The sequence below is a fragment of the Amborella trichopoda genome, chromosome 7 (genome assembly GCF_054954075.1).
Source record: "Amborella trichopoda isolate Santa Cruz 75 chromosome 7, AtrichopodaSantaCruz75HAP2 v2.0, whole genome shotgun sequence".
NCBI classification, from domain to species: domain Eukaryota; kingdom Viridiplantae; phylum Streptophyta; class Magnoliopsida; order Amborellales; family Amborellaceae; genus Amborella; species Amborella trichopoda.
This window is the reverse complement of record NC_142342.1, coordinates 36,586,409-36,612,931: the sequence shown is the minus strand read 5'-3', so window position 1 is coordinate 36,612,931 and position 26,523 is coordinate 36,586,409. Positions and strand designations below refer to the sequence as shown.

General features: G+C 34.6%; 1 protein-coding gene across 1 annotated transcript; it reads left to right on the top strand.

Annotated features, from left to right (window-relative positions):
* The first annotated feature begins 8,844 nt into the window (after positions 1-8,844).
* Positions 8,845-11,935, top strand: LOC148781387 (Protein kinase superfamily protein). The gene has a single exon (XM_088872818.1). It carries the CDS (start codon positions 10,429-10,431, stop codon positions 11,686-11,688), a length of 1,260 nt encoding a protein of 419 aa, XP_088728944.1. The 5' UTR covers positions 8,845-10,428; the 3' UTR covers positions 11,689-11,935.
* The last annotated feature ends 14,588 nt before the right edge of the window (positions 11,936-26,523 follow it).

The window sequence follows — 26,523 nt, the reverse complement described above, 5'->3', positions numbered from 1 at the left end:
TGTGGTTATCAGTCATTTCAAAAAAGCTTTCACCACTGAGGTAAAGATCACACCTCGGTTATTTAGAGTGGGCTATAGATGTATTTCGGCTGATTCGCTATTATTGCTTGAGATGGATGTTTCTTGAAGGAATTGAAAAAATCAGTTTTTGGGCTTCTCGAGGATGAGGCACCTGGACCTAATGATTTTTCACCATTATTTTTCCACAAATTCTGGAGTTTGGTCTCTTTGGAGTTGCTGGAAATGGTGCGTAGTTTTTCACGTAGTGGTAAATTCTTTAAAGGTGTTAACTCTACTTTTATCGTCATTATTCCCCAAAAGTCAGTTATTGGGAGCCTTAGTAATATGAGTGCCATTAGCTTTCTCTCGAGCATTTATAAAATTATTGCTAACGTTCTGGCTGAAAGACTTAAAATGGTATTACTGGGGGTTATCACTAGGTCCCAGTCTGCTTTCATCATGGATAAGATGATTACCGACAGTGTTTTGGTTGAACATGAGTGCATTCATTCAAGAGCTCTAAGTGATTGTGTAGGGATCGTAATCAAATTGGCTATGGAAAAAACTTATGATAGGGTTGAATGAAATATTCTTCTAAAAATTATGAAGGATATGGGCTTTTGGGAAAAAATGGAGAAGTTGGATGTATGGGTGTTTATCCTCTGCACATTTTTCTATTCTTTTCAAATGTTGCCCTACCGGTTTCTTTGGAGCCTCGCATGGGCTTCGTCAAGGTGATCCTTTGTCCCCTTTCCTGTACATCATTTATGATTAATGCTTTAATCATTTTGTTAGAACTGTTGAAGTAAAATGGTATTTTAGAGGATTTCATATGCCTAATAATGGTCTGTGTATATCGCACTTACGATACACTGATGATACACTCCTTTTTTGTGAAGCTAATTGTGACCAAATCAAAAATATTAGTACATTCTTGCAATGCTGTGAAGTAGCTTTGCAGGTTAAGGTTAATTTTAAAAAATCTATAGTAATTGGTATTAAGTGTGATGACTCTATGGTCTGTGACATTGCAGGGGTGCTGAGATGTAAGGTGGAAGTTTTCCCTATTTTGTATTTGGGGATGTCAATTTTATATGGTCGCCTACCTATAGCCGTTTGGGACAAAGTGATTCAGAGGATACAAGTTAAGCTTGATTTATAAAAGTATAAATATATCACTTTTGGTGGTAGGATTACCTTGGTTAAAGCTTGCATGTCAAACTTGCCAATCTATCAGATGTCAAACTTGGTTAATTTTAAAAAGTCTATAGTAATTGGTATTAATTGTGATGACTCTATGGTCTATGACATTGCAGGGATACTGGGACGTAGTTTGGAAGTTTTCCCTATTTTGTATTTGGGGATGCCAATTTTAGATGGTAGCCTACCTATGGTCGTTTGGGACAAAGTGATTCAGAGGATACAAGTTAAGCTTGATTTATACAAGCATAAATATCTCTCTTTTGGTGGTAGGATTACCTTGGTTAAAGCTTGCATGTCAAACTTGTCAATCTATCAGATGTCTTTATTGCATATTCCTCCTCGGGTTGCTAAGAAAATTGAATCCTTAATGCGAAATTTCCTTTGGGGGTGTTTTGATAAGTCCAAAAAATACATCTTTTAAGATAGGACAGAGTGTGTACTCTGAGAAAAGAAGGTGGTTTGGGTATTAGGAAAATTAGATTGGTTAATCAAGCATTGCTGTGTAAATGGTGGTGGATAAGCTTAAACTTCATAGACCAGTTGTGATATTAAGTTATTTCTGCTAAATATGGAGAAGATAGATTTAGAATGTGGGTTAGGCTGAGAAATAATACAAGAGGGATGTCTCACTGCTGGAGATCCATTAACTCGTTTAACCATTGATCCATAGGGATATTAGGTTGAATCTTGGGGATGGCTGTAATATCTCCTTTTGGCACAATAAATGGTTAGGTGATTCCCTTTTGAAATATGTCTTCCATTTGATTTTTCAACGCCAGGATAATCCCAATGCCGTTATCTCTGATATTTTTGAAATCAGAGGCAATCAGGTTGTTTGGAATTTAGTCCTCCCCAATAATAGAATTTCGGACCAGATTTTTTAGGAACATGTAAAATCTGTTTTGCCATTATCGCTGGAGGTGGTCTATGCCAGAAATTGCAACTGAATGGAAATGGCCCTTGCTGCTTAAGATTCAAGCTTTCTTGCTGCTGGCAGTGCAAGATAAGGTTTTCACTGTTGATAACATTATTAAAAGAGGGAAGATCTTGCCAAATGTTAGCTTATTATGCAAAAATGATGTTGAATCAAGTGCTCATTTATTTTTACATTGTTCTTTTACGCTTAAAATTTGGCATTGGTTCTTTGACCAGCTTGGGTGTGTTATGGTTATACATGCGGCAGTTAAAGGGATTATTTCGAATTTAGGAGTTTCTTGGCTTCCACAAATTAGCGTGATAATGTGATAGTTCTTTGGGAAGTTTGGAAGGAGATAAATAGAAGAGTGTTTGAAGGGATTTGTTTGCCTATGGAAAGTATTTTGGAGAAAATTTTATATTTTATTTGGCTTTCATGTTCAATCACAAAAGAGAGGAAAGATATTCTTGAAGTGGATGTTAGGAGAAATTTAACAAATCTTTTTCCATTTAAGATATTTAAGTGTAGGCTTCAGGGGAGATGGATACCCCCTACAGTTGGGGTTTTTAAACTTAATTTAGATGGGAGCTCTTTAGAAAATCCGGGTCCTGCTGGATTTGGAGGAGTGGCGAGGGATTGGAATGGATGCCCACTAGGAGACAAAACTGCAAATGATGCAGAATTATTGGCTCTCTTCTATGGTTTAAAATTATTTGTGGCAAGGAATTTAAGGTCTTATTGTGTGAATGTCATAAAATGGTGTCATAACGAGCAAAAACCACATTGGGAACTTCGGTCCAGCTTGTTACAAATTTGGGATATGTCTAGAACTTTCATTTTCTCTTTCGTGCATGTCTTCCGTGAGGCCAATGTTTTAGAAGACTTCCTTGCCAAAAGATGAACTTCTTTAATTGAGATTGTCATCTCAGATTCTGTAATTTCTTTTAATCATTGATTAATAAAGTTTTGAATTTTTATAAAAAAAAAAAGATCTTTGTCCAGGATTACCTCTCTAGACTTATTATACGCCACACTGGAATCCCAAATTGATAGCACAATAATCCATGCTCAAGTGTGGGTTTCTTTCGACAGTTTTTTTCTGTACGAGAAGCATAAATGTAACCTCAAAACACATTCCATGATCACATTACAGTGTGTGGTTCCAAAACAAGGTCAATTTTTGTGTTAAACTAAAGAGCATGGTATGTGATCATGGAAGCATAGTAAAGGCTCGAAAATATGATGAAATGAGCATCAATAGAGTGGAAGTCCCTTGTTGTAAATGCATGTTATAGCCAATATTTGAAAGCTTTCATGAAGCTTTAGATGTTAAAGATAAAGGTGTTGGTGAATCGGGATAACCCAAATTCCTACTTGATGTGGTGAGCACCCACAACAATAATTTCAACACCTAAACAAAATATCTAAGAAGAATAATATGCGCAATATATTTGAGAAAAGTTTTATAAACAAGAAAAGCAAATAAAATGGGAAATCACCAAATCATAACACAAGTAAAAGTAGAAGGCACGTAACATAGATCACCCAAAATGAGCTACATCAATGGATAAGAGGCAATGATATATTCATTATGAATGGAAGAAATTTACAAGTTTAGGGTTTTATAGAGATTACCTTATATAATGAAAAATAAAACTCAATAGAAATTTCATATCACCATTAATCGGCTCATTTCTTTATCACCGTTGACTAGTGGTTTAAAAAACGGATCGGTGAACAGAGTCAAACATCCCAAAAATCGATCCGGATCAACGAATCTGCGATTCGGATTGAGAATCGGGCCGAATCACTTGGATTAAGCCTTAAAAAAATTCAAAAAATTCATTAAAATTCATTATAAATATTGTTTTTTAGGAATCCAATGAAAATGGGGGTACTACATTATTAACTTTCATTGTTTTCATCAATTTATGAATAAATTTATGAATATTGAGATGTTCTTTCCCTGTATGAACTTATGTTGACTATTAAATTTACGTCACACAAAAGAAATCATAAAATTATCATGGATTAAGTATATAATCATATATGAACTACAATAAAGAGTTGACTAAATCGATAAAAACTTGGCCACTAAAATCTCGAATTGGCGGAAAACCCTAATCTGTTAAAAAAACCTAAATTATTACAACCTAACTAACTATAATATTATATACCAATAATATTTTATAATTATTTTATTCTATAAATAATAACAAATCTAAAATATTTTATAATATCATCTAATTTAAAATGTATTAGTGACAACTATAATAAAAATAGTACACTACATGATTTATAATACAAAAATTAATAAATAAAGTAAAAGATTTGGTTATCAATGTAGAAATTATTAGAATTCGTACCAATTGTCTTTAATTTTTTAGGTTTCTAGAATAAATTAGTGGAAGAGATTGTTAGTACTACTTAGTAGAAAGAGAGAGATTTCAAATGGCCTCATTGTATGAATCCTACCTTTAAATTAATATTACTAAATTTATGTTAAAGATCATCATGTTATAAAATAAAAAAATATAATCAGACCATTTATTCCTAGGTTGTATTAAGAAATACTTTTTATTGTTTTGACAAGAATACTTATTGTGTTATCTTTTTTTTTTTTACAAGAAAAATATGAAACTTGTTGATTATCTTTTTTTTTTTTTTTTGACCAAAGAAGAAGATGTTGTACTACATTTTTTTTTTTTTTATCTTTATCTTGAAAAGCCTTTTATTTTTTATTTTTTCTATTTTTTATAACAAAACTTTTTTGACAACAAAAAACGAGGACTCGCGCGTTAAGGGGTTCAAACTCTAGACCTCCCCCTTAAAATCGGAGATATCAACCAACACCGTCACATTGCCTAATGTGAATATATTAGCTTCTATAATAATATATATTCAATCATCTTGCTTTAATGATTTTTTGTAGGAATTATCTCACATCGAAGTATGAGCGTTGCTTTATTCTTTATATATTAATGTGTAATAGATATTACATTACGCGTGTAGAAAGCGATGAGGCCGACATGTGAGGTGAGTTATGCGTGTAAGACTCGCGATTTCAATAGTGAATCGCCTGCGGCCACGTGTAAGACTCGCGATTCACTATTGGAAATCGCCCGACTCTCTCTGGACACCGGCGATTCCCAGTTTTTTTGTGGAACCGGATCTATTGTAGATGATTTTCGAGTAGAACTGGACGAACCAGCCCAATACGAGGCCATAATAGTGCTAAAGTTTGTGCAGATACCCCAATTTTAACTCTCTAAATTTTTTTTTCTTCTTTTTTTTATGTTTTCTCTCTCTAAAAATACTTTTTATAAGCCTTCATAAAATGTGTATTTTAGATAACGAAAATACCATAATGAAAGAGAGAATGACACGTAGGAGTGGCTTTAGCATAGCATGCTAACAGAAAGCCATAAAGGTTGGGGCATGCATTCACTTTTCTCTCCGTATTGGCATAATGTGGCTAAGGGTAAATGGGATGGTTAGAGTGAAAGGAGGACTTCCTATTTATATGCTTAAGTGAGTGTCAAATTTTAAGAGAATCGTTTGGAGTCATCGATCTAATAATCCTATATTGTGAGAGAGTTTGATCCTAACCGTCCAAACCCAAATTGGCTATCACAAATAATGTTTTAGATTTAACGCCATTATCCTTTGGTTAAATTCAAATTCAATTTTCTCAACTTTGTTAATTCAAAAAAGTAAACCCAATTAATCAAATTCAAATTACATATCAATATCCCATCATTAAAACCTAGTTATGTGTGAGAAAATGTGTAGAGAGGGGCATGTCCTTTAGGCTAGATCGATTATTTATCTCTAGGTCTCAAATTCAAAATGCAGACATTTCTTTCAATATTACATAGGGTGATCATGAAAGTCAGATGAACATGCCAAATGTATTTTGCAAATACCAAAAGTCACAAGGTTTAGATCCAAATTTCAAACCTTAAGCATGCCCCATATGCATCTCTCAGGTACAAAACTCGTAAATTGCAAATATTATCGTGGGAAAATTATAAAAAAAAGAACCAAGACCACACTTTTTATGTAGCTTTTCTCAAGCTAATTTTTTCTCTTATTTTTTTCCCAAAACAAATTTTTTATGTAAATACATACCGTCAAGGGAAAAAGTTTATTTTTGAGATGGAAATGCTTTTTCCGTACAAAAAAATCAGTTTGGCCAAATTTGAGGCTGACTTTTGGACCATTAGCATATAATCGGAGCACAACATCATATACAGTGTCGGAGCCCTATTTTGGTGGAACTTATGCAATGCCGGAGCCCTATTTTGGTGGAATAGAGGAGAGAGATGGGTAAGATAAAATAGATTAGTTTTTATTTATTTATTTGGTTAGAGATATTTGCATAGATACATATTTTGAGAAAGAAAGTGAGAATAAGAGTAAGTTGGGGGCAAGTTATATAGAAAATATATGGTCGAGGTTTTTTTTTAATTCTCCGTAATACTATTATAGTCGAGTCCAAAATGTACCATCAACAAAAGATGAGTGAAAGGCTCCTCCGTATGTGTGATGTCAGATGATGACATCATGGAGATTATGTCACCCATCGGGGAGAGCTTCCCTCTGTGTAGGGTGAGGATGTGTGGACGCGCACATGCGAGTATTATGTACATGTATGGGCCGATTGGTCCCTTGAGCTCCACTTTGTGTGCATGACTTATCTATGTTTTTTTTTAATTGAAATTTTGAAGAATAATTTTATTTTTTATTAAAACACCATAAATAAAATTATTAAAATCATAAAAATACTAAAAATCGTTTTTAACATTCTCTATTAAAATAAATTAATTTTGGTAGTTAATAAAATTTATTGAGGAAAACTAAGTATTCTAAAATTTGATTGTATAACACCAATTTTGACTCCTTTTGAAGTTAACATTTTCGCAAACTAATCCAACGGATCCATTACCTACTATCTCAAGTAAGAGTTCATAATTGGCTTATCAAAATCTATTGATAAAAATAAAATTTCAAAACAAGTGATATTGGAATTTCTCTGTCGAGGACATGACCATGCTTCATGTCCAATGGATCAAACGCATGGTCGAACTTCAAAAATTGTTTATCATATGCAAATGGTATGGGTTGGCTAGTGTCGAGAATTAGGCCCTTGTTCTAGCCATGCATGCGCCACACTGGAAAACACACATACCATAGTCCAAAATCATATTATAATATAAAACATCAAATGCCCTATCTTAAACACATCCACTGGATCACTACCGACGTTAACCAAGGAATAAAATCTAACCCTCATGGCTAAAACATGGTTATATTGCCATCCATTAGAACCAAGATTTTTATGTGACACTAAACTTCGTGTCACATTATGTAAAGGATGAGGTTTCTAAAAGACTCAGGCTTTTTGAAAACAACATATAGCCTCATCTCAAATCCTCGACTAAAAAAACACTTTCAACAACATAAATCTCTATAATGGCTCTCTACTCAATTTCCAACACTGACAATAAAATTCGAGACTCAAAAAATGGTACAGAGCTTGCAGATGGATGGTCTAGATAATTTGTTACAATAACCATATTTTTAAAGCTTGAAATCTTTATTCTTTTTTTTTTTCCACAACCATAATGTTCAAGCCAAGATGATCGATGTAAAGATTTTCTAATGCTTGACTTATAATTTTCGATGAGTTATAAAGTGAGACTTTACTTATTTTGATAGGGTTGGAACCTTATCAAACCATTTTCCTTATATAAAACCCGCTAAGTCATTTGAATCCCTTTCGGCTCATAAACTCCCGTAAGAGTCGAGAAGTATAAAATCAATCGCACCAATAACTTCAAAGGCCACACAATTCCAATATTCGCAAGGGGTTCAATGATATCGATTGTATATTACGAGAGCATTGATTTTTGGTACAAAGATATCACAATTACTTTTAACCACCGGATGTAAAATCCAATCGATGAAAGTGCGCCACAACATTTAGATTTTTTTATTTGAGACTTGATTTCTAAACAATAACACATCTTCAACCACCTGATTTCAAATCTGATGGTCAATAATGATTGTGACCTCCGCTCATCAAAAATAAATAGTTTCATTTTATATATTTCATAAACGATATTATCTCTCTCATTAATAACATGGGCGAACCACACAACAAATTTTTCCTTATTTAAAAGTAGATAAGAATAAATGGTTTAAACTTTATTAAACACGTGGTAAGGAATGAAGGATGTGCCGAGGCTTGTGCGATTGGAAAACGCTACTTAAGTCATATTCAAGGATGATGCTGCCTCCTTCCAATGTATCTGTGACAAAGACAACTCCTTTTTTTTTTTCTCAAAACGTTTTTGACTTGTAAATCCTATGCCAAATGCCACATTTCTTTATTGCCCTGCGTCTAAATATCTGCCTATCTAATGCAATGAAGTCAATAATAATATTTATGGATAAAAATAAACAGTATTTTTGCTTATAGGCTCCCCACCATTTTTTATTTCAGGCGGTCGAGGATTTGGCACTACCACAAACCTATCATTTTTATTGTGGTACTGTTACAGACCTATTCAAATTTTCATGTTAAATCGCAACAAATATAGAAAAGATATGCAATAAGAGTCGGCCCATATTTGCTTTCAAAACACAACTTGCAAATATTAAAAATTTTCTTTATTTCTGAAATTTTGGCAAGCATATTTTAAGATCGTGAGATATGATACTTTTTTTTGTAACCATTTCGGATATTTTCTTCGTACTTTGTGCAGTTGCTTGAAGAATAAAAGTGCATCGCAACTTACAAGAAAAGCACATGCTATAAATCGAGTGAAAATGATTGCTTCCATAAAGAAAAAGGAAAAATTATTACAAATTTAAGGAAAATTGGAATCTTGTATTAAAACAACAATATAAGTTTATATAACAAATTAGCAAAAAGAGTAGCTAGAAATACAATTGTTTTAACCTAATTATGTTTGAAAAGTCTTCTCTAAGATTCGCAAAATCGAGACAAAAGGTTTAGCTCACAAAGACCTTATGGTGCTTGACATCCAATGTGAATCTTGTAACAAGTTATTAAGATTGTCTATTTTTAAAATTTATAGGTATTTTTAGATCGACTAAATTTGCACTGTTTTTTGAAATTTTAAATTTCATAATTAGGTTGAATATAAATTATCCGGACATTGTAAGTTGACCAATAGAACTACATCTTCACAACAAAATTTAAAGTGCACCTCAAAAATCCAATAGAAAATAGTGATTAAAATTCGTAAGCCTTTGAATTAATCATCTCTGAATTTAAAAACCTTCTAATTGATCGTCTAGACTTCAAGATGTATAAATATGAAGAAAAAAAATCTCAAGTCCAAAAAATAATGCGCCGTGTAAAAATTTATCTAGACAGTCTATTTTCACAATTTTCAAGTATTAATAGATTTGTTAGATCTACAATGTTTTTTAAATTTTAAATGTCATAATTAGACTTAAAAAAAATATTTAAATTTCATTAGAGTTAAACATGATTTTCAAGCGATCATGGGCCTATACCCTTTCCTAACACGCAATAAACTTTTTGAGTTCAGGCCCCAACAAAATTTCTCATGAAGGGCGAACTCGATATTAGGAAAGTAATCAAGGGTTTTAAAACCAGGAAATGGCCAACACTTTTCTGTGACCGTCTCGCTAGTAATTTTTTACGAGGCGGTGGTCCTGTAAAGCCCCTATCCATAATCACCGCATTGCCCCGGCGAAATATTCCGGCGCGAGTGACGTCCTTAGCTAATCACCGGCACGTTTTCCGGCGAGACAGCTGATATTCCCTGCTAATTCGCCGCAAAATTGTGGAATTTTTCTGCGTTATTCAGGCCAAACCAGATGATAGCTATGGCCTTTTGTTATACTGTTAGCAACGGTGCGCTGCTGAGTTTCAGTTAGCCTTTCTCCATTTCCAGTGTAAGAGACGAGGATTTCCTGCAAAATTGAGGAGAATCAGAAGGTTTCCCGGTGAAATTTTGTGGCGAAATTGTCGAGAACCACTTTCTCAGGGTGTATTACGGAAAAACCAGACGATTTGTTCAGGGTACTCGTAAACGTCAAGGGCTTAGTGTTTCTCGGTTCCAGTTTTGGAGCGAAGAAGCAAAAGGAGAATTCGTACAGCTGAAATTTCCGGCGAATTAATCTGAGAAGCGTGGATTTTCCGGCGGCATATTTGAGAACCTATAGATTTTCCAGTTCTGGGAAACCAGAGGATGCCGTCAATATGCTCCGAGCCCCCTAGATCTTAGGGTCAAGGGTTCTCCATTTCCATGTGTGGAACGAAAAAAGAGGACGTTCTAACGCCGAGATCACGGCCGAAATCTCGAACCACTCGATTCTCTGGTAGAACTTCAAACCCTAGCCAAAGCACTGATTTCACCACCAACACCACCACAACAAGCTCGAGTTACAGAGACTCGAAAACTTCGACCTCGAGCAACACTTCCTTAGCCAGTCTTCGCGATTCACTCCCTGAAAACCCTAATATTTACTCTTTCACAGAGATTTGCAGAGCCACAAACAATTTCTTGGCCAAAAGGTTGGGGCACTCGACCGCATGGAGATGTTCTCTAAGAAACAGAGACACGGTGGTAATACAAAGGAAATGCAAGATCTCACGCGAAGAATTCAGGGAAAAACTCAAATCAATATGCAGCACTCACCATGGGAGCTTGATCAAGCTTTTAGGCGCTTCATTTTCAGGCGAACACATATACCTGGTATACGAATACATCCATGGCGCTAACCTAGCAGATTGTCTCAGAAACCCTAAAAACCCTAACTTCTCTCCCCTCTCAACATGGATGTCTAGAATGCAGGTCGCCATAGATGTAGCTCAAGGTCTCGAGTACATTCACCATGACACAGGCTTCCATCATGTCCATAACCACATCAAAAGCACAAGCATTTTGGTAACAGAGCCCTCATTCAAGGCAAAGATCGCCCACTTCGGAACCACTGAAATCACCGGGGAACTTATCCGGCACAAAATTCCGGCCAAATCGTCAGATTCTGGCGAAATCACAGAGGAAGAAACCGAACAAACCCTAACCCTAAGTCGATCGAAGAGCGTGAGGATCAATGGAACAAAGGGCTACATGGCGCCAGAATCTTTATCAGGAGGAAACATAGGTCAAAAAGCCGACGTCTTTGCTTTTGGCGTGATTTTGCTCGAGATTTTTTCCGGCGAAGAACCAGTCAAATACGTGTACGGAAAGACCGAAAAAGTCGCCTCAAACGAAATTTTCCGGCGAGTTTCGCTTCTTGATACCGCGAGAGAGGCAGTGGCGTCACCGGAAGATGGAAAAATCCGGCGATGGATCGACCGGAGATTGAGGGACTCTTTTCCCGTTCAAATCGCCGAGAAAGTGACGAGGTTGGCGCTGGCTTGCGTCGATGATGAGGCCGACCGACGGCCGGATATGCGCCACGTGGCGGGTAAGCTCTCTGAGTATTATCTGCGGTCGAAGAAATGGACGGACAAGATGAAGGCGCCGCCGGGGTTTACGTCGAGTTTCGCACCGCGTTAGCGGGTAGGGCTCTCGGGAATTCGCCGCGTGGATATGAGAGAGATCGCGACCGTTAATGGTACCAAAGTAACCCCATTTTTTTATTTTTTCTACCCCACCCATTATTTTATTTTATTCGACCTTTCCTTTTTTTTTTTTTGGGTATTTTTTTTCCTTTTTTATTTTGACACATTGATTTGGAACTTTCCTATTGGTCCTGGGGGGTGCGTTAGAAACAATAATTAATGGAAATATTGGTTGGCTTGCATTTTGATTTGTTTGAGGAATCTTATGGTGCGAATCGCTGGGGAGCATATTGTAGCGTCCCTCGGGTCAATTTTGAACGGTAGAGATTGCACTGTGGTGGGAGTTCGGTGATAGGATCCAATCTCCACCGTCCAATAGGTTTCCTTTTGAGCATGGTATATTTATATTTTTTTTAGTTGCTGATTCTTGTATAGATAGAAAAGGAAAAAAAATGGAAAAAGAATTTGAGAATATGAGGGCGATTTGTTTCTTACATGAGAGCTTCTTTCCCTATTTTTTATTTTATTTTATGTTTTAAGGCAATTATCAAAGGGTGCGTTCGGTGTAGAGAATAGGCTCAAAACAGTCAAAGTAAAGCCAACCTTCAATTAGTATCGAGAAATGCGGTTTCAATACTGGAAATTTATGTGATAGCCTTAAAATATAGTTTTATATTTAATTATAAAATTTAACACTTCAAAAATAGTGTAGATTGAACAGATCTATGAAAACTTGAAAATCTTGAAAATTGATAGTCTAAAAATGCGTTATAGGATGCTAAATTTCCAAAATTTGAAATTTATTTATTTATTCTCATGTCTGTGCCTCTTGATGTCGAGATGATCAATTTGAGGATATTTGAGTATGAAAGCAACTTTTTCTAGTGAAAATTTTGAGGTGGGCTCTAATTTGATAGTTTAGAGCTTCCGTTTTATTATAAACTTTTTCCATTCTCAAAAGGGCAAGTCTTGTGTAGAGCTTAAGCTCTAAACAATCAAATTAGAGCCTACCTTCAAATAGTGTCAAGAAATGTGGTTGCAACACTGGAAATCTTTGTGATAGCGTTAAAATATATTACTATATTTATTTATAAAGTTTAAAGCTTCAATAATAGTGTAGATCAACAGATGTATGAAAATTTGAAAATCAAATATTAAAATTTGACATTCCAAAAATGCATTACAAAATAAGCTATTTTCTCATGTCCATACATTTTGATGTCGAGATGATCAATTTGAGGATATTTGTGCATCAAAACAATCTCTTCTAGTGAAATTTTTGAGGTAGGTTCTACTTTGATTGTTTAGAGCCTCGGTTCTATATAAAATTTTCCCTTATCAAAATTCACATGATTTTTACAAATTATTTAATATTGTATTCTATCAAGGGAATGGTGCATAATAGAATATAATGGTAGGACATGATTCGACTCTAAATAGTTGTGATAAGAAAAGTCTTTTTACGGATTGAATCCAAATGGTTGTGATAAGAAAAGTCTTCCGGATTTGGTTATGGATTGATCATTTCCCGATTCCCACGCTTGTGGATGGGCATTATATGTGGCAGAGAATGTGAGAAAAAGAGTGGAAACCCTTTGAAAGAATGTGGTGCCAAAGTCAAATTATTTCCTCGAGTACGCCAGATATGTCCTTCTCGATGTTCTCCTTTTTCTTTCTTTTGGGTGGGAGTTGGTTTAATGGGCTGGGATGAGTGCTCAGTGGACCAAGCCACTCTTCACAGTTCATAGAAATTTCATTTGTTGAAAAATTGTGGGTGCCAAGGGGGCCGGTTGTGGACGCTTTAAAGAAATAAAAAGTTTATATAGGGATGCAAGATGCACCTCAAAAATCTATCGAAAAAAGTAGTTTTAATGTTGAAAAACCCTTTGATTGATCATCTCATACATCGACATGTATGATCATGAAAAATAAAAAGATTTTCAATCTAAAAAATAGTGCATTTTACAACATATTATCTATACTGTCTATTTTCAAGATTTTCATATGTTTACAGATCTCCTTGATTTTAACCATTTTTGAAATTTTAAATTTTATAATTAGATATAAAAATAGATTTTGAGATAATCCTAAGAACATTTTACATCAAAATTATATACCATGATAAAATTTGAAGGTGTACCTTACTTCTACAGCTACGGATGCATCCGTATGCCAACTGCATCCTTTAAAGAAAGAGAAGAACGGTGAGAAGACCTTCTTTTTTTTATTCACACAAGGTTTCAAGATTGTATTTGTACGCACCTCGATGTGCATAAGGGTGAACCTTGCAAATTAGGAATGGGCTCAATGCTAGGTGGCTAAGGTGACGATGTGTTACAACTGTAGAGATAGTTAAGGATAGTTTTTAAACTAATTTTAATTTATCTTGTATGTAATGTAGATGTCTCTCTTGATAAATACTAGATTAGTTAGTTTGATGTAGATATCTTTCTTGATAAAAACTAGATTAGTTAGTCATCAATAACTGATTAGCCATATATTTATACGGTACTTTGTATAATCTTTATGAAAAATCGATATACACAGATTTCTATGGAGGATTCATAATTTTAACAACAACATGATGTTTTGAGTTCTATTCTTACTACGGGTGAAGAATCCCTTCGTACTGAGTTGCTAAAATGAATAATAATAATAATAATAATAAAGTGGGTAAATTAGTTCTTAAATACCTTAAAACGAAATATCATAAAGAATCTCACCAATTTAATGCGCTAAAATGGCAAGCCTTCAAAGCAGTAGCATTGCTTTAATGGGGAGAGAGTTAAATTCATGGGAAAGTAAGTAGAAGAATTTAGAAAGTAACTAGGAGTGAGAAACTTGGGTACGAAATTTACGGGGTCTAATGGTAGCTCCTTAAACTTATCGATGCTTAAGCAAGACATATTTTTGGTATCTGGGGAATGGTCTGAATTGTTCCCCATGGCTTCAGTCAATGCTTTACTCAGGCTCTCCACTGATCACACTCCCATTCTTCTGTACACTAAAGTTCTTACTGCATGTCCTAAACCTTTTAGGTTTGAGGCCAGTTGGTTGGCAGAGAAGGAAGTGTCCGACCTTATCAAAAGTGTCTCAGAAAATTCAATTTCTATTGGTTCTATGGACTTTCAACTTCACAAAAAGCTCTAAAGTATGAAACATAAACTCATTGCTTGAAAGATCGATAGAGGAGTGAATGTGAAAAGAAAATTGAGGAGGTGCTCAATTATTTAACAGAGGTGGACTCTAGAGTCCAAAATTCTGGAGTTTTGTTTAAGGAACTGGTTTTAGTTAGGAGCTCCAAAATTAATGAGCTTCATGAACTCCGTAGGATAGAAGAGGTGTATTAGAAGCACATATCCAGGAAGGGGATTTAAATACTAAATCTTTCATGTCACTGTTAATGCTCGGAGATGTCAGAATGATGTTTCTGGGCTTATTATTAATAGAATTGACCTTGATGATGGGGATGGAATGTCTAATGCAGTCATTAGTCACTTCAAAAAAGCTTTCACCGCTGAGGTAATGGTCACACCCCGGTTATCTAGAGTGGGCATTAGATGTCTTTAAGTTGATTCATTAGTACTACTTGAGAGGGATGTCTCTTTGGAAGAATTAAAAAAAATAGTTTTTGGGCTTTTTTTGGATAAGGCACTTGGACCTAACAGTTTTCCACTTCTCTTTTTCCACAAATTCTGGAATTTGGTCTCATCGAAATTGCTGGAAATGGTGTGTGGTTTTTGCATAGTGGTGAACTCTTCAAAGGCGTTAACTCCATTTTTATCGCCCTTATCCTCAAAAAGTCCTTTATTGGGAGCCTTAGTGATATGAGACCCATTAGCCTTCTCTCGAGCCTTTACAAAATTATCTCTAAGGTCCTGGCTGAAAGACCTAAAATGCATTTACCGAGGTTATCACTGGGTCCCAGTCTGCTTTTATCAAGGATAGGATGATTATCGATAGTGTTTTTGTTGCACAAGAGTGCATTTATTCGAGATCTCTAGGTAGTATTGCCGAGGTCATAATCAAATTGAATATGGAAAAAGCTTATGATAGGGTTGAGTGGAATATCCTTCTTGAAATTATGAAGAATATGGGATTTGATGACAAATGGAGAAGTTGGATGTATGGGTGCTTATCCTCTGCACATTTTTCTATTCTTTTCAAATGATGCCTTTCTGGTTTCTTTCGAGTCTAAGGTGATCCATTGTCTCCTTTCTTGTACACCATTTATGCTGAGTGGTTTAGCCATTTTGTTCAAAACGTTGAAGCAAAAGGGCACTTTAGAGGATTTATTATGCCTAATAATGGTTCGTGTATATCGCACTTACAATACGCTGATGATACACTGTTTTTTTGTAAGGCTAATTGTGACCAAATTGAAAATACTGCTACTTTCTTGTAATGCAGTGAAGTGGCCTTGGGGTTTAAGGTTAACTTTGAAAAATCTGCAGCAATTGGTATTAATTGTTATGACTCTTTGATCCGTGCTATTGCAGGGGTACTGGAATGGAAGGTAGAAGTTTTCCCTATTTTGTACTTGAGGGTGCCAATTTCAGATGGATGCTTACCTATGGCTGTTTTGGATAAAGTGATTCAAAGAATGCAAGTTAAGCTTGATTTGTGGAAGTATAAATATCTCTTTTTGGGTGGGGGGTTTACCTTAGCTTGCTTATCAAATTTGCCAATTTATCAAATGTCTTTACTACATATTCTTCCTTGGGTTACCAAGAAAATTGAAGCCAACGTCCTTTGGGGGCCTTTTGATAATTCCAAAAAATATCACCTTCTCCGTTGGGACATGGTGTGTACTCTTAGAAAGGAAGGTAATTTGGGTATAAAGAAAATTGGATTGGTTAATCAGGCTTTGTTGTGTAAATGGTGGTGGAGAAGCTTAAACTTCAAAGACTAGTTGTGGTATCAAGTTATTTCTGCTAAATATGAAGAAGACGGATTTTATATGCGGGCTGGACTAAGAAATGGTACAAGGGGGATGTCTCATTGCTGGAGATCTATTAACTCATGTAAACCTTTGATCCATAAGGATATTAGGTGGAATATTGGGGATGGTTGTAATATTTCTTTTTGACAGCATTAATGGTTAGGTAATTCCCCTCTGAAATATGTTTTCCCTTTGGTTTTTCAGCGTATGGATAATCCTGATGTCGTTACTTCTAATATTTTTTAAATCAGAGGTAACCAGGTTATTTGGAATATTATCCTCCCCTATAATAGAATTTCCGACTAGGTTTTTTAGGAATTTGTTCGTTTGGTAGCTCTCATGCAAGAGGTGTATATTTCGCAGAACGCAGCTGATGATGTTGTCTGGGAGCTTGCTTCAGATGGACTGTTTTCGGTAAAGTCTATGTATAATTTGCTTTTCCATGATCACTGGAGGTGGTCTATGCTAGAAATTGCTATTGTTTGGAAATGACCCGTATCGATTAAGATTCAAGCCTTCTTGTGGTTGGCAGTGCAAGATAAGGTTCTTATTGTAACATTATCAAAAGAGGAAAGATCTTATTATGCAAAAATGATGCTGAAACAGGAGGTCATCTTTTCGTGCATTGCTCTTTTACGCTTAAAATTTGGCATTGGTTCTAGTTTGGAAGTGCCATGGTTATGCTTGTAGCAGTTAAAGGGATTATTTCAAATTTAGTAGTTTCTTGGCTGCCACAAATTGGTGTGGTTATTTGGCAAAAAGCGAGAAAGTTGATTCTTTGGGAAGTTTGGAAGGAGAGAAATGTAAGAGGGTTTGATAGCATTTGTTTGTTTATGGAAAGCATTATGGAGAAAATTTTGCATTCCACTGGGCTTTCATGTTCTATCACAAAAGAGGGGAAAGATATTCTTTAAGTGGATGTTAGCAGAAATTTAACAAATATTTTCCATATGAGGCCTTCTAAATGCAGGCCTCAAGAGAGATGGATAACTCGTTCGGTTGGGGTTTTTAAACTTAATTTTGATGAGAGCTTTTTAGGAAATACGGGTCCTGCTAGCTTTGGAGGAGTGGTGACGGATTGGAATGGAGCTGTTATCTTTTCCTATGCAGGCCCATTGGGAGACAAAATTGCAAATGGTGCAGAATTAATGGCTCTTTTCTATTGATTAAAACTTTTCATGGCAAGGAATTTAGGATCCTTTTGTGTGGCGGAAGGTGATTCTCTGAATGTCAATAAGTGGTGCAATATGGAGTAAAAACCACATTGGGAACTTCGGTCCAATTTGTTGTAAATTTGGGATATGTCTAGACCTTTCCTTTTCTCCTTCTGCGTGTCTTCCGTAAGGTCAATGGTTTAACAGACTTCCTTGACAAATGAGGTACTTCTTTAATTGAGACTATCGTCTCAGACTCTGTAATTTCTTTTGGTTCTTGATCAATAAAGCTCTGAATTTCTATTAAAAAAAATTGGGTACAAAATAACCTGCCATAACTGTTGGTCCAATAGTCCAAGCGCGATCCAATGGCTAAAAATATAGCCATTGTAGTGCATACTACTCACCCGATATACAACATAATGAGTCTGCATCACGATGCTAGCCAAGGGCGCCTTTGGAAGTGTGCAAAGTCCAAAGTCACCTCAAGCGTCCTCATGTCCCTACATGTGTACATGTGTGTCGTATGCTTCGTGTGCTCCTCGCATGAACTACATTTTCCCCTTGGTTCCACCAACTTAAGGGTAGAGAGATATTTTATATAGATGCTGCTCTGAGTTTATATAAATACATCTCTTTCCTAACTTTACTTTTCAAGGGACTAAAGTTACAACCTTTCTCTTTCTGTGTATAATAATTAAAAGCCTAAATTACTTATCATTTTTGGTAGTTCAATGAATTTGAGATATAACGCCACTGAATATCAGCGGGTCGCTGAAGCCCAAGCCCGATTGATACAAACTACTACTTTTCAAACAAAAAATATGAATATTTTCTCTAGTATTTCAAAATAATATAAAAAACACAGGAAACAATATATTATTTATATACCATAAAGATATCTTTCGATCTGAACCTTCACTTAGAGTATGCATTATGAAGTTTGTTGAGTTCTACAATAGCCTGGTACTTTGAACTATATTCCTTATCCATAGTACTACTCACAAACAATATATATCACTAGTGTCTTTTAGTTGTTATTATGTTTCGAATCTTGTACTTTTATCTTGATTTCATAAGTGTTCGAGAGACGAGTTTCATCTCATAAGAAGCCACCTCGCTTCCACATTTAGATAAATGTGTCTACCAAGAATGCCTCTATATTTAAGTTATTTTGACTTATAAACAATCTTGTAGACACCCCATTTTAAATTGGGCTAAAGCAAATCCCAAGAACTTGTAACCCTGAACCTTTGGGACCATAGTAGCACATTAAGCAGCCTAGTATACCAATACCATAGGCCACAATCCTTAGGAAATCGACCCGAATCTTGCCAAAATACCCAATCTAGTCAAGATATGTCCAAAACAACATATAAACCATAGAAAAACCTGGATCTAAACCCTACGAACACATCATAATTGAATCAAACTCCCACTTGAATTGATACGGAATAAGAAGCTATATAAACCTTGCCTCCAATTATTGACAACTTAAAATCCCTAGAAAAATATTGAGAAAATAACCAAAATTTCCTACAATTTGAAATTCTAGACTTACAACATTCTCTAATATCTTATTAATGTCATCCATTGTAAGGCTTTTTGTCAAAGGATTTGACGTTACATATTTTAGACTTATCACTCCATCTCCTATTAATAATTTTATGGAGTTATATCTACATGCAATATGTGTAGATTTACAATTATATGCATTAGTATATGCTCTTACAACAATGAACTGTGATCGTGGTTATTGGTTTTGGCTATATTGGTAGGACATATAATAATTTTTTTAACCATTCTACTTCTTGACAAGCAAAGTTTCGTATGTTTCACAACCCCGCAATATCATGATATTTTTGGATATTGGAGAAACTAAGGTAATCTTGATATTAAAATATAATAAAAGGGCTTATAACATGTTTGATTTAACAAAACAATACGCTTTAAAATCTAGATAATCATCAATTATTTGAGTCCCACAAAATTCAAGTGATAGTTGAATTTTGCGGGATTCAATTCTTCATTTATTTTTGTACTTTTGCTTCACCATCATTCATGCAAACTCACAAAACCCCCTCCTCCACCTCCCAATCTAGGAACCCACTCCTCTCTCACCCTTGCTCTCCCATCTCCCCACACCCTATCCCTAAAAGTCCTAAAACCACCTTGTCTCTCTCTCTCTCTTCAAAACTTGTAGAGATTTGTCCTTTTTTAAAAAACCAAAATGTTTTAGTTCATAAGCCACGTATTTCTCTCTCTAAAAATGGTGCAAATTTCTCCTCTTTGTAGTGCCCCAAAATTTTTCAATTTAGGAAACTATGACAAAGCCCCATTTGTGTGCTAAAACCAGGATTTCGAAGAGGAAGGCTAGAGAGACGAATATCTTGAGAGGAAAAACAAGAGAAAAGAAGAGTACAAGTGGTGCAATAGAGTTTTAATGGTAGGTGCTAAAAAACCGAGGTTGGGTCTTCCATGAGGAGAGAGAGAGGGAGAGAGATGAGTAGAAATAGACAAATCAGAGGAGAGAAGTTAGAGAGAGAAAGATTTCATGGTGGGTTATGGAAGAGAGAGATATGGGGATTGCATTAGAAAGAGAAAAAAAAAAAACCTAGTGCAAGAGTGAGAATGGTGGATATGAGAAACAGAGTTTCGAGAGAGAGTAGAAAGTGGAATAGATGTTAGAGAAAGAAAAAGAAGAGGTGCTACACTGTAGTAGAGAGCGCACAATGAAGAAGACCCTAGTAAATAAGGTGTTAAAAGAAGTTCAACCTCATCAAGGACGTCATCGTAAACATCATCATGTCACTTATCAAACCTCATTACAACTCTCTCTCTCCACATCACTCAACTACCTTCGCTCTCTTTTACCCACACGGTGTGTTTTTTAAAAGGTTGCAATCTTAAATAATCCCGTGCCTCCAAATTTTATTATGATACGATATTTTAGTATAAATTTTTTTTAAGATTATTTTAAAATGTATTTTTATTTTTAATTATAGAATTTTAAACTTTAAAAATAACTTAAATCAACTAAATCTATAAACATAACAAAATCTTGAAAATAGATGGTCTAGATAAGGTGTTGCAAAATGTACTTTTTTTGAAACTCAAGATTTTTTTTTCGTATTCATACATCTCGATATCGAGATGATCAATTAGAAAGTTTTTCAATATTTAAATAACTTTATGGGATGGATTTTTGAGATGCATCTATAAATCTACTTTTTAAGGTTGCAACCTTATATAAACTTTTTCCTTAACTAAACACGTTGAAGATGCAGGAAAAGTAAAAAATGACATGTATAGAACATTGTAAAAAGGGCGGTGATGAAGCAAAAAAGACCTTTCAAATAAATCTAAACCAATGTAAAATGGTGGTGAAAACAACTATCTAAGGAGGCTCTCTCGTGACCACAAAGCACATCAAAAAAAAGAAAAGAATCGAAGTCTACTATTGCAAAAATCTGCAAATGTAAGTGTGGTCCTTTCATCCACACTACTTATATGTTACTCCTGTTCTTTTACTATTCCAAATGCAATAATAGTAGATTTTTTTTTAGTAAATATTGCTTTTTCTGCATCCTTTCTACAATTCTTTACTATTTTCCCAACATATTATAGTAAAAACTTCTACAAATTTCAACATTTGGTATTAGAGCCTAGTTTGTGCTTTCTTAAAAGACCCCTTAATGAACTTTTCCTATAGCATCAACCTCAGTTATGAATTATACCTAAAAACCTAATTCCCATCTTAGATGGAGAAGATTAAGACTCATGGAGTCTCCAAATGAAGATTATCTTTATCTCACCAGATATGTTTGTTATTGTTGAAACGTGGTCGTAGGCAAAACAGAATGAATATAAAGAAAATAAAAAGAGAGATGCAATAGACCTTCTCTTTCATCTAGCAAGCTATAAGTAAATATATCTTTCCTCAAATAAAAATTGCTTCGAAATAAAAAAAATCATGGGATATTTTGAAAAATGATTTTCAAGGATAAAAAAAAGTAACATCTATCAAACTCCAAAATTTATGGACAGAATATGATAATTTGACAATGAAAGATAGTGAATCAGTTCAGGCCTTCTTTTCTAGAGTTGTTGGAATAATAAATTAGATTAGAAGTTATAGAGATGGTATTCCTGATAAAAAAATTGTTCAAAGGAATTTGAGAAGCATGCCTGTAAAGTTTTACTATGTTGTAGTTGACATAGAAGAATAAAAAAAATTAGATCTAAATTTTCATTACAAGAATTAAGTGGGTTTCTTGAAGTACACGAGCAAAGAATGAGTAGCAATATATAGAACAAGCTTTTGAGTCAAAAGGGAGTTTTTTAAAAGAAAAGTATTGAAGAAAATAAAGAAAGATGGACATTTCAAAATTATCAAGGAAGTCGTAGAAGATAAAAAAATTTTGGTGGCCAAGAAATTTTTATCTCTCAAGAAAAATATGTTGGCGATTTCTTGAAAAATTTCAGAATGTTAAATTGCAATCTAGTGTATAATCCAATAGCAATGAACGAAAAATTTTCAAAATACGATGGTGCAGAAAAAGTTGATGGATCGATTTATTGAAGCTTGGTTGGTTTCTTAATCTATTTGACTAACACAAGGCCAAACATTGTGTTTGCAGTCAATATATGTTCCAAGTTCATGAATGAACCAAGCAAACTGCATTTTGCAACAACAAAAAAGATTTTATGATATATCTAAGGAACAAAGAAACACAATATCAAATATACTTTTGAAAATAATACTAATTTTTTTAGATTTTTTTTATAGTAATTGAGCAGGTTCTACTGATGACTGGAAACCACTTCTGACCATATATTCTGCCTAGGTATAAAAGTGATATCGTATTCATCAAGGAAGCAAAATATTGTGGCTCTATCTTCAGTAAAAATCGAATATATTTCAGCAACAAATGCAAAATGTGAAGCCGTTTGGCTCAAAAGAATTTTATCAGATTTACAGCAAAAGTAAAATTTATCCACAATATATCATTAATTGCAATGACAAAAAATTCAGTATTTCACAGCCATCTGAAGCCCATAGGAATTCAACATTATTTCATCAAAGAACCGATAGGAAAAGGAAAAATAGAGTCGAAATTCACAACATAAATGACCAACTAACAAACATCTATATGAAGATAATTTATACAGAAAAATTCATCCAGTTCAAAAATATCACAAGAATGACAACTTAAGGGTATGTTAAAATAAAATCTTTCATTCATGATAAAACTTATTCCTCATCATAGAGGTCGTCATCAACATCGTCATGTCACTTATCGACTATCAGTGGAACTCTCTCTTTCCACATCATTCTACCTTCTCTCTCTTCTAACTAAACCCGTTGAACATATAAGAAAAGTAGGACAAAGGTATAAGTATAGAACATTAGAAAAATGGCAGTGATGAAGCAAAGAAGACCTCTAGGATAAATCGAAACCGGCAATAAATGGTGGTGAAAGCAACTATATAATGAGACTCTCGCATGACCATAAAGAACATCAAAAAAACGAGAGATGTCTACTATTGCAAAAAGCTACAAATGTAAGTGTGGTCCTTTGGTCCACACTACTTTTATGTAACTCATGTTTTTTTACTGTTCTAAATGCAATAGTGAAACCTTTTTGAGTAAATATTGCTTCTTCTTTATCATTTATACTATTATTTGCTATTTTTCCACAAATTCGAATCAAAACTTCCATAAATTCCAACATCAAGGAGGAAGTTGGGTGCGAGCAAAGGCTTTAATTGTGTTGAGCGAAAGAGCCATCAACGTGGCGCCTAATGCCCATGCTTGGATCATGTCTCTTCTTATCTCTCTCTCTCTTAACTCTAATATCTCTATGATATGTTCTTGGTGCTGACAATAATCTTTTCATATTTTCTCTCACTAGAACTACACGTGTATTGCTTTTCTTAACTTCTCTTGTAAAAATTATGAAATATTGGAAGGCACTTGTAAAAATTATGAAATATAGGAACGCAATCAAACAAATACCATAAAAATATATATTAGGGTAATGTGTAACACAAATATATGAAAAACTAGCATTACCTTTATTTAATCTTGAATATTCAAGATCTTCCTTGGTCAAACATACCCTAAGCAATGAATTTGGGTTCCCTTAGTGCATAATGCAAGTTCGCTGATCCCCATGATAGCGCTCCACCCATTGATATAAATAGCCATCCAGATGTTATTAGTAAATATTGGGCAGCTTCTATATTTCATTTTCATCACTATCCTTCTAACCCCTCGGGATGACCCCACATAATGTGTAAGATAATCAGTAGTTCCTTTTAAATATTTTAATTTATAAGATATTACTACTGGGGCAATTTGTATGTCTACTAAGTTCGCCCACTGCATATGCAACGTCACGACTAGCACTGCTCATAATATACATTAAACTACTAATGATCTTTGCATATTCTATTTGAGAAATGCATCTCTCTTCGCTATTATTTAAGTTTATAAGAGTGTCTATTGGTTATAATGACCGACTTATAAAATCATTATGCACAAACTTATGAAGCATTTTTTCAAAATGGTGAAATTTTGTTAAAACTAGCACATTTTTCCGTCACGATTTTGATATCAAGTATCATATTAGCTTCTCCTAAATTGTTCATCAGCATCTATATATAGACATGCAATGTCTGCTTTATTCTTCTTAAAACCATTTAATATCAATATAGTATCAAATTTTTTATGCCATTGTTTAGGTGTCTGCTTCATACTATAAAGAGATTTAACCAATTTACAAACTTTTTTTTCATGTTCAACATAACAAACCTGTTGGATTATTCCATATAAATCTCTTCATTTGGTGTACTATTTAGAAATGATGTTTTTACATTTATTTGGTAAATAACTAAATGATTTATTAAAACTATTGCTAAAAACAATTGTATAGTATATATCTTATATTCATTTGAATCCTTTTGTAGTTATTAAATAGCCCATCATCATTTATAAATATTCATTTACAACCTATAAGTTTAGAAACTAGTGGTAGGTCAGCTACGTTTTATTAACATTTATAAAGTATATTTCACTATTAATGGCTTCTCTCCAAATCCACCAGTTTCTATGTTTTATTTATAAGTATAAAGTCTACAGTCTATTTCAATATTAATGGCCTTAGCAAGAATCTTGGCAATGACTTAAGTTCTTAACTAAACTAAGTTTTCATCATTCATCAGTTCATGCTTAAAGAGGTTTCGATTGTTTGAAATATGAATGGTAATGCCGATGTCTACCCACCAACTTTCTCATATTTACTTTAGTGATTACAATCAGTAAATTTCTCTTTGGTGATCATACTTACCTTAACTTTAAGGCTTTTGAGGCATTTTCCAGTGTTGGTATTCCTTTGAGCAAAATATAGGTTTTCTACAAACAAAGCAGACTCCCTTTCGTTTCTTTTCTTTTTAAATTTATTATTCTTAGGACCATCTTGTTTGTTATGGGGAAAGTAATGTCTTTTAGTGTTTTGAGCCATTGCCTTGGACTTGTGCTCCACTAAATTAGCTTTGGATTGAGATTTCATTGCTTCATCTTTCTTTCCCACAGTATTCTCTCTTTTTATATGAAGAAATTGTTGAAGGTCGACTAACTCAATATCAACTGCTTCATTTTCTTTTGATATTCCTTCCATGAGGTGGTAAGTTATATATTATTGTTCCCACTGAAAATTATTCCTCTAACTCAATATCGCTTGATTTGAGTTTACTTACTATAATTTATAACTCATATGTTTGGTTGAGTAGAGGCTAATTTTAAGTGGACTTAATTTCCAAATACTTACTCTCTCTCTCTCTCTCACATCAAATCAATTAAGTTGAGTGAAACTTTGACTCATCACTTTGACGAAAATTGTAGTTGCTTCCATTGCTTCATCCAAATATAGTATTTAATTGTTGAAAATTTGTGGGTGAACTGAGGGCTAAACTTTTGTGTATGAAGGATTTAAAGAACGATTGAAGAAGGATTAGAGGGCATTCTTATTTTTAGCTATGCAAGGGCACTGTATTAGGACTATATTTCATTCGGAAAATTATAAAAAACAACTTAAAATGGAGTATCTATGCAACTTACCCTCACCTCAATCTTTTCTCTCACTTTTTTCCCCAAATAATTTTTTTTTGCAAATCGAAAAGTAGCATGAAATAAGACTAAACTACCCTTGTTTGTTTTCACACGGCTTTCTCTCTCCTATTATCACACGCTCTCCGGCAGTATAAACACACGCTCCGGCATTCTGAATGTGCGCTCCGGCAATGCAGGTCTAAGCTGCAGCGCTCCGGCATTATGAGAACTCGCTCCGGTAGTGCAAAGACGCGCTCCGGCAATGAAGTCTCTGTAGCCACAGCGCTTCGGCAATGGAGGACCGCTCTTCAGCAGTATAAACAAGCGCTCTGGCATTCTGAATGTACGCTCTGGCAATGCAGGTCTGAGCCACAGTGCTCCAGTATTATGAGAACACGCTCCAGCAGTGCAAAGACGCGCTCCTGTAGTGCAAAGATGTGCTCTGACAGTACGTTACTTGGAACCCGCGAATTGATTTGGTTTGCACGGGAAAGGCATTTCCATCCAAAAAATAAAAACTCTTTACCGTGGAGGGGTTTTTGCAAGAAAAGATTGCTTTGGGAAAAAAATGAGAGAAAAGATTCGAGTGGGAGTAAATTGCATAGATAGTCCATTTTAGGG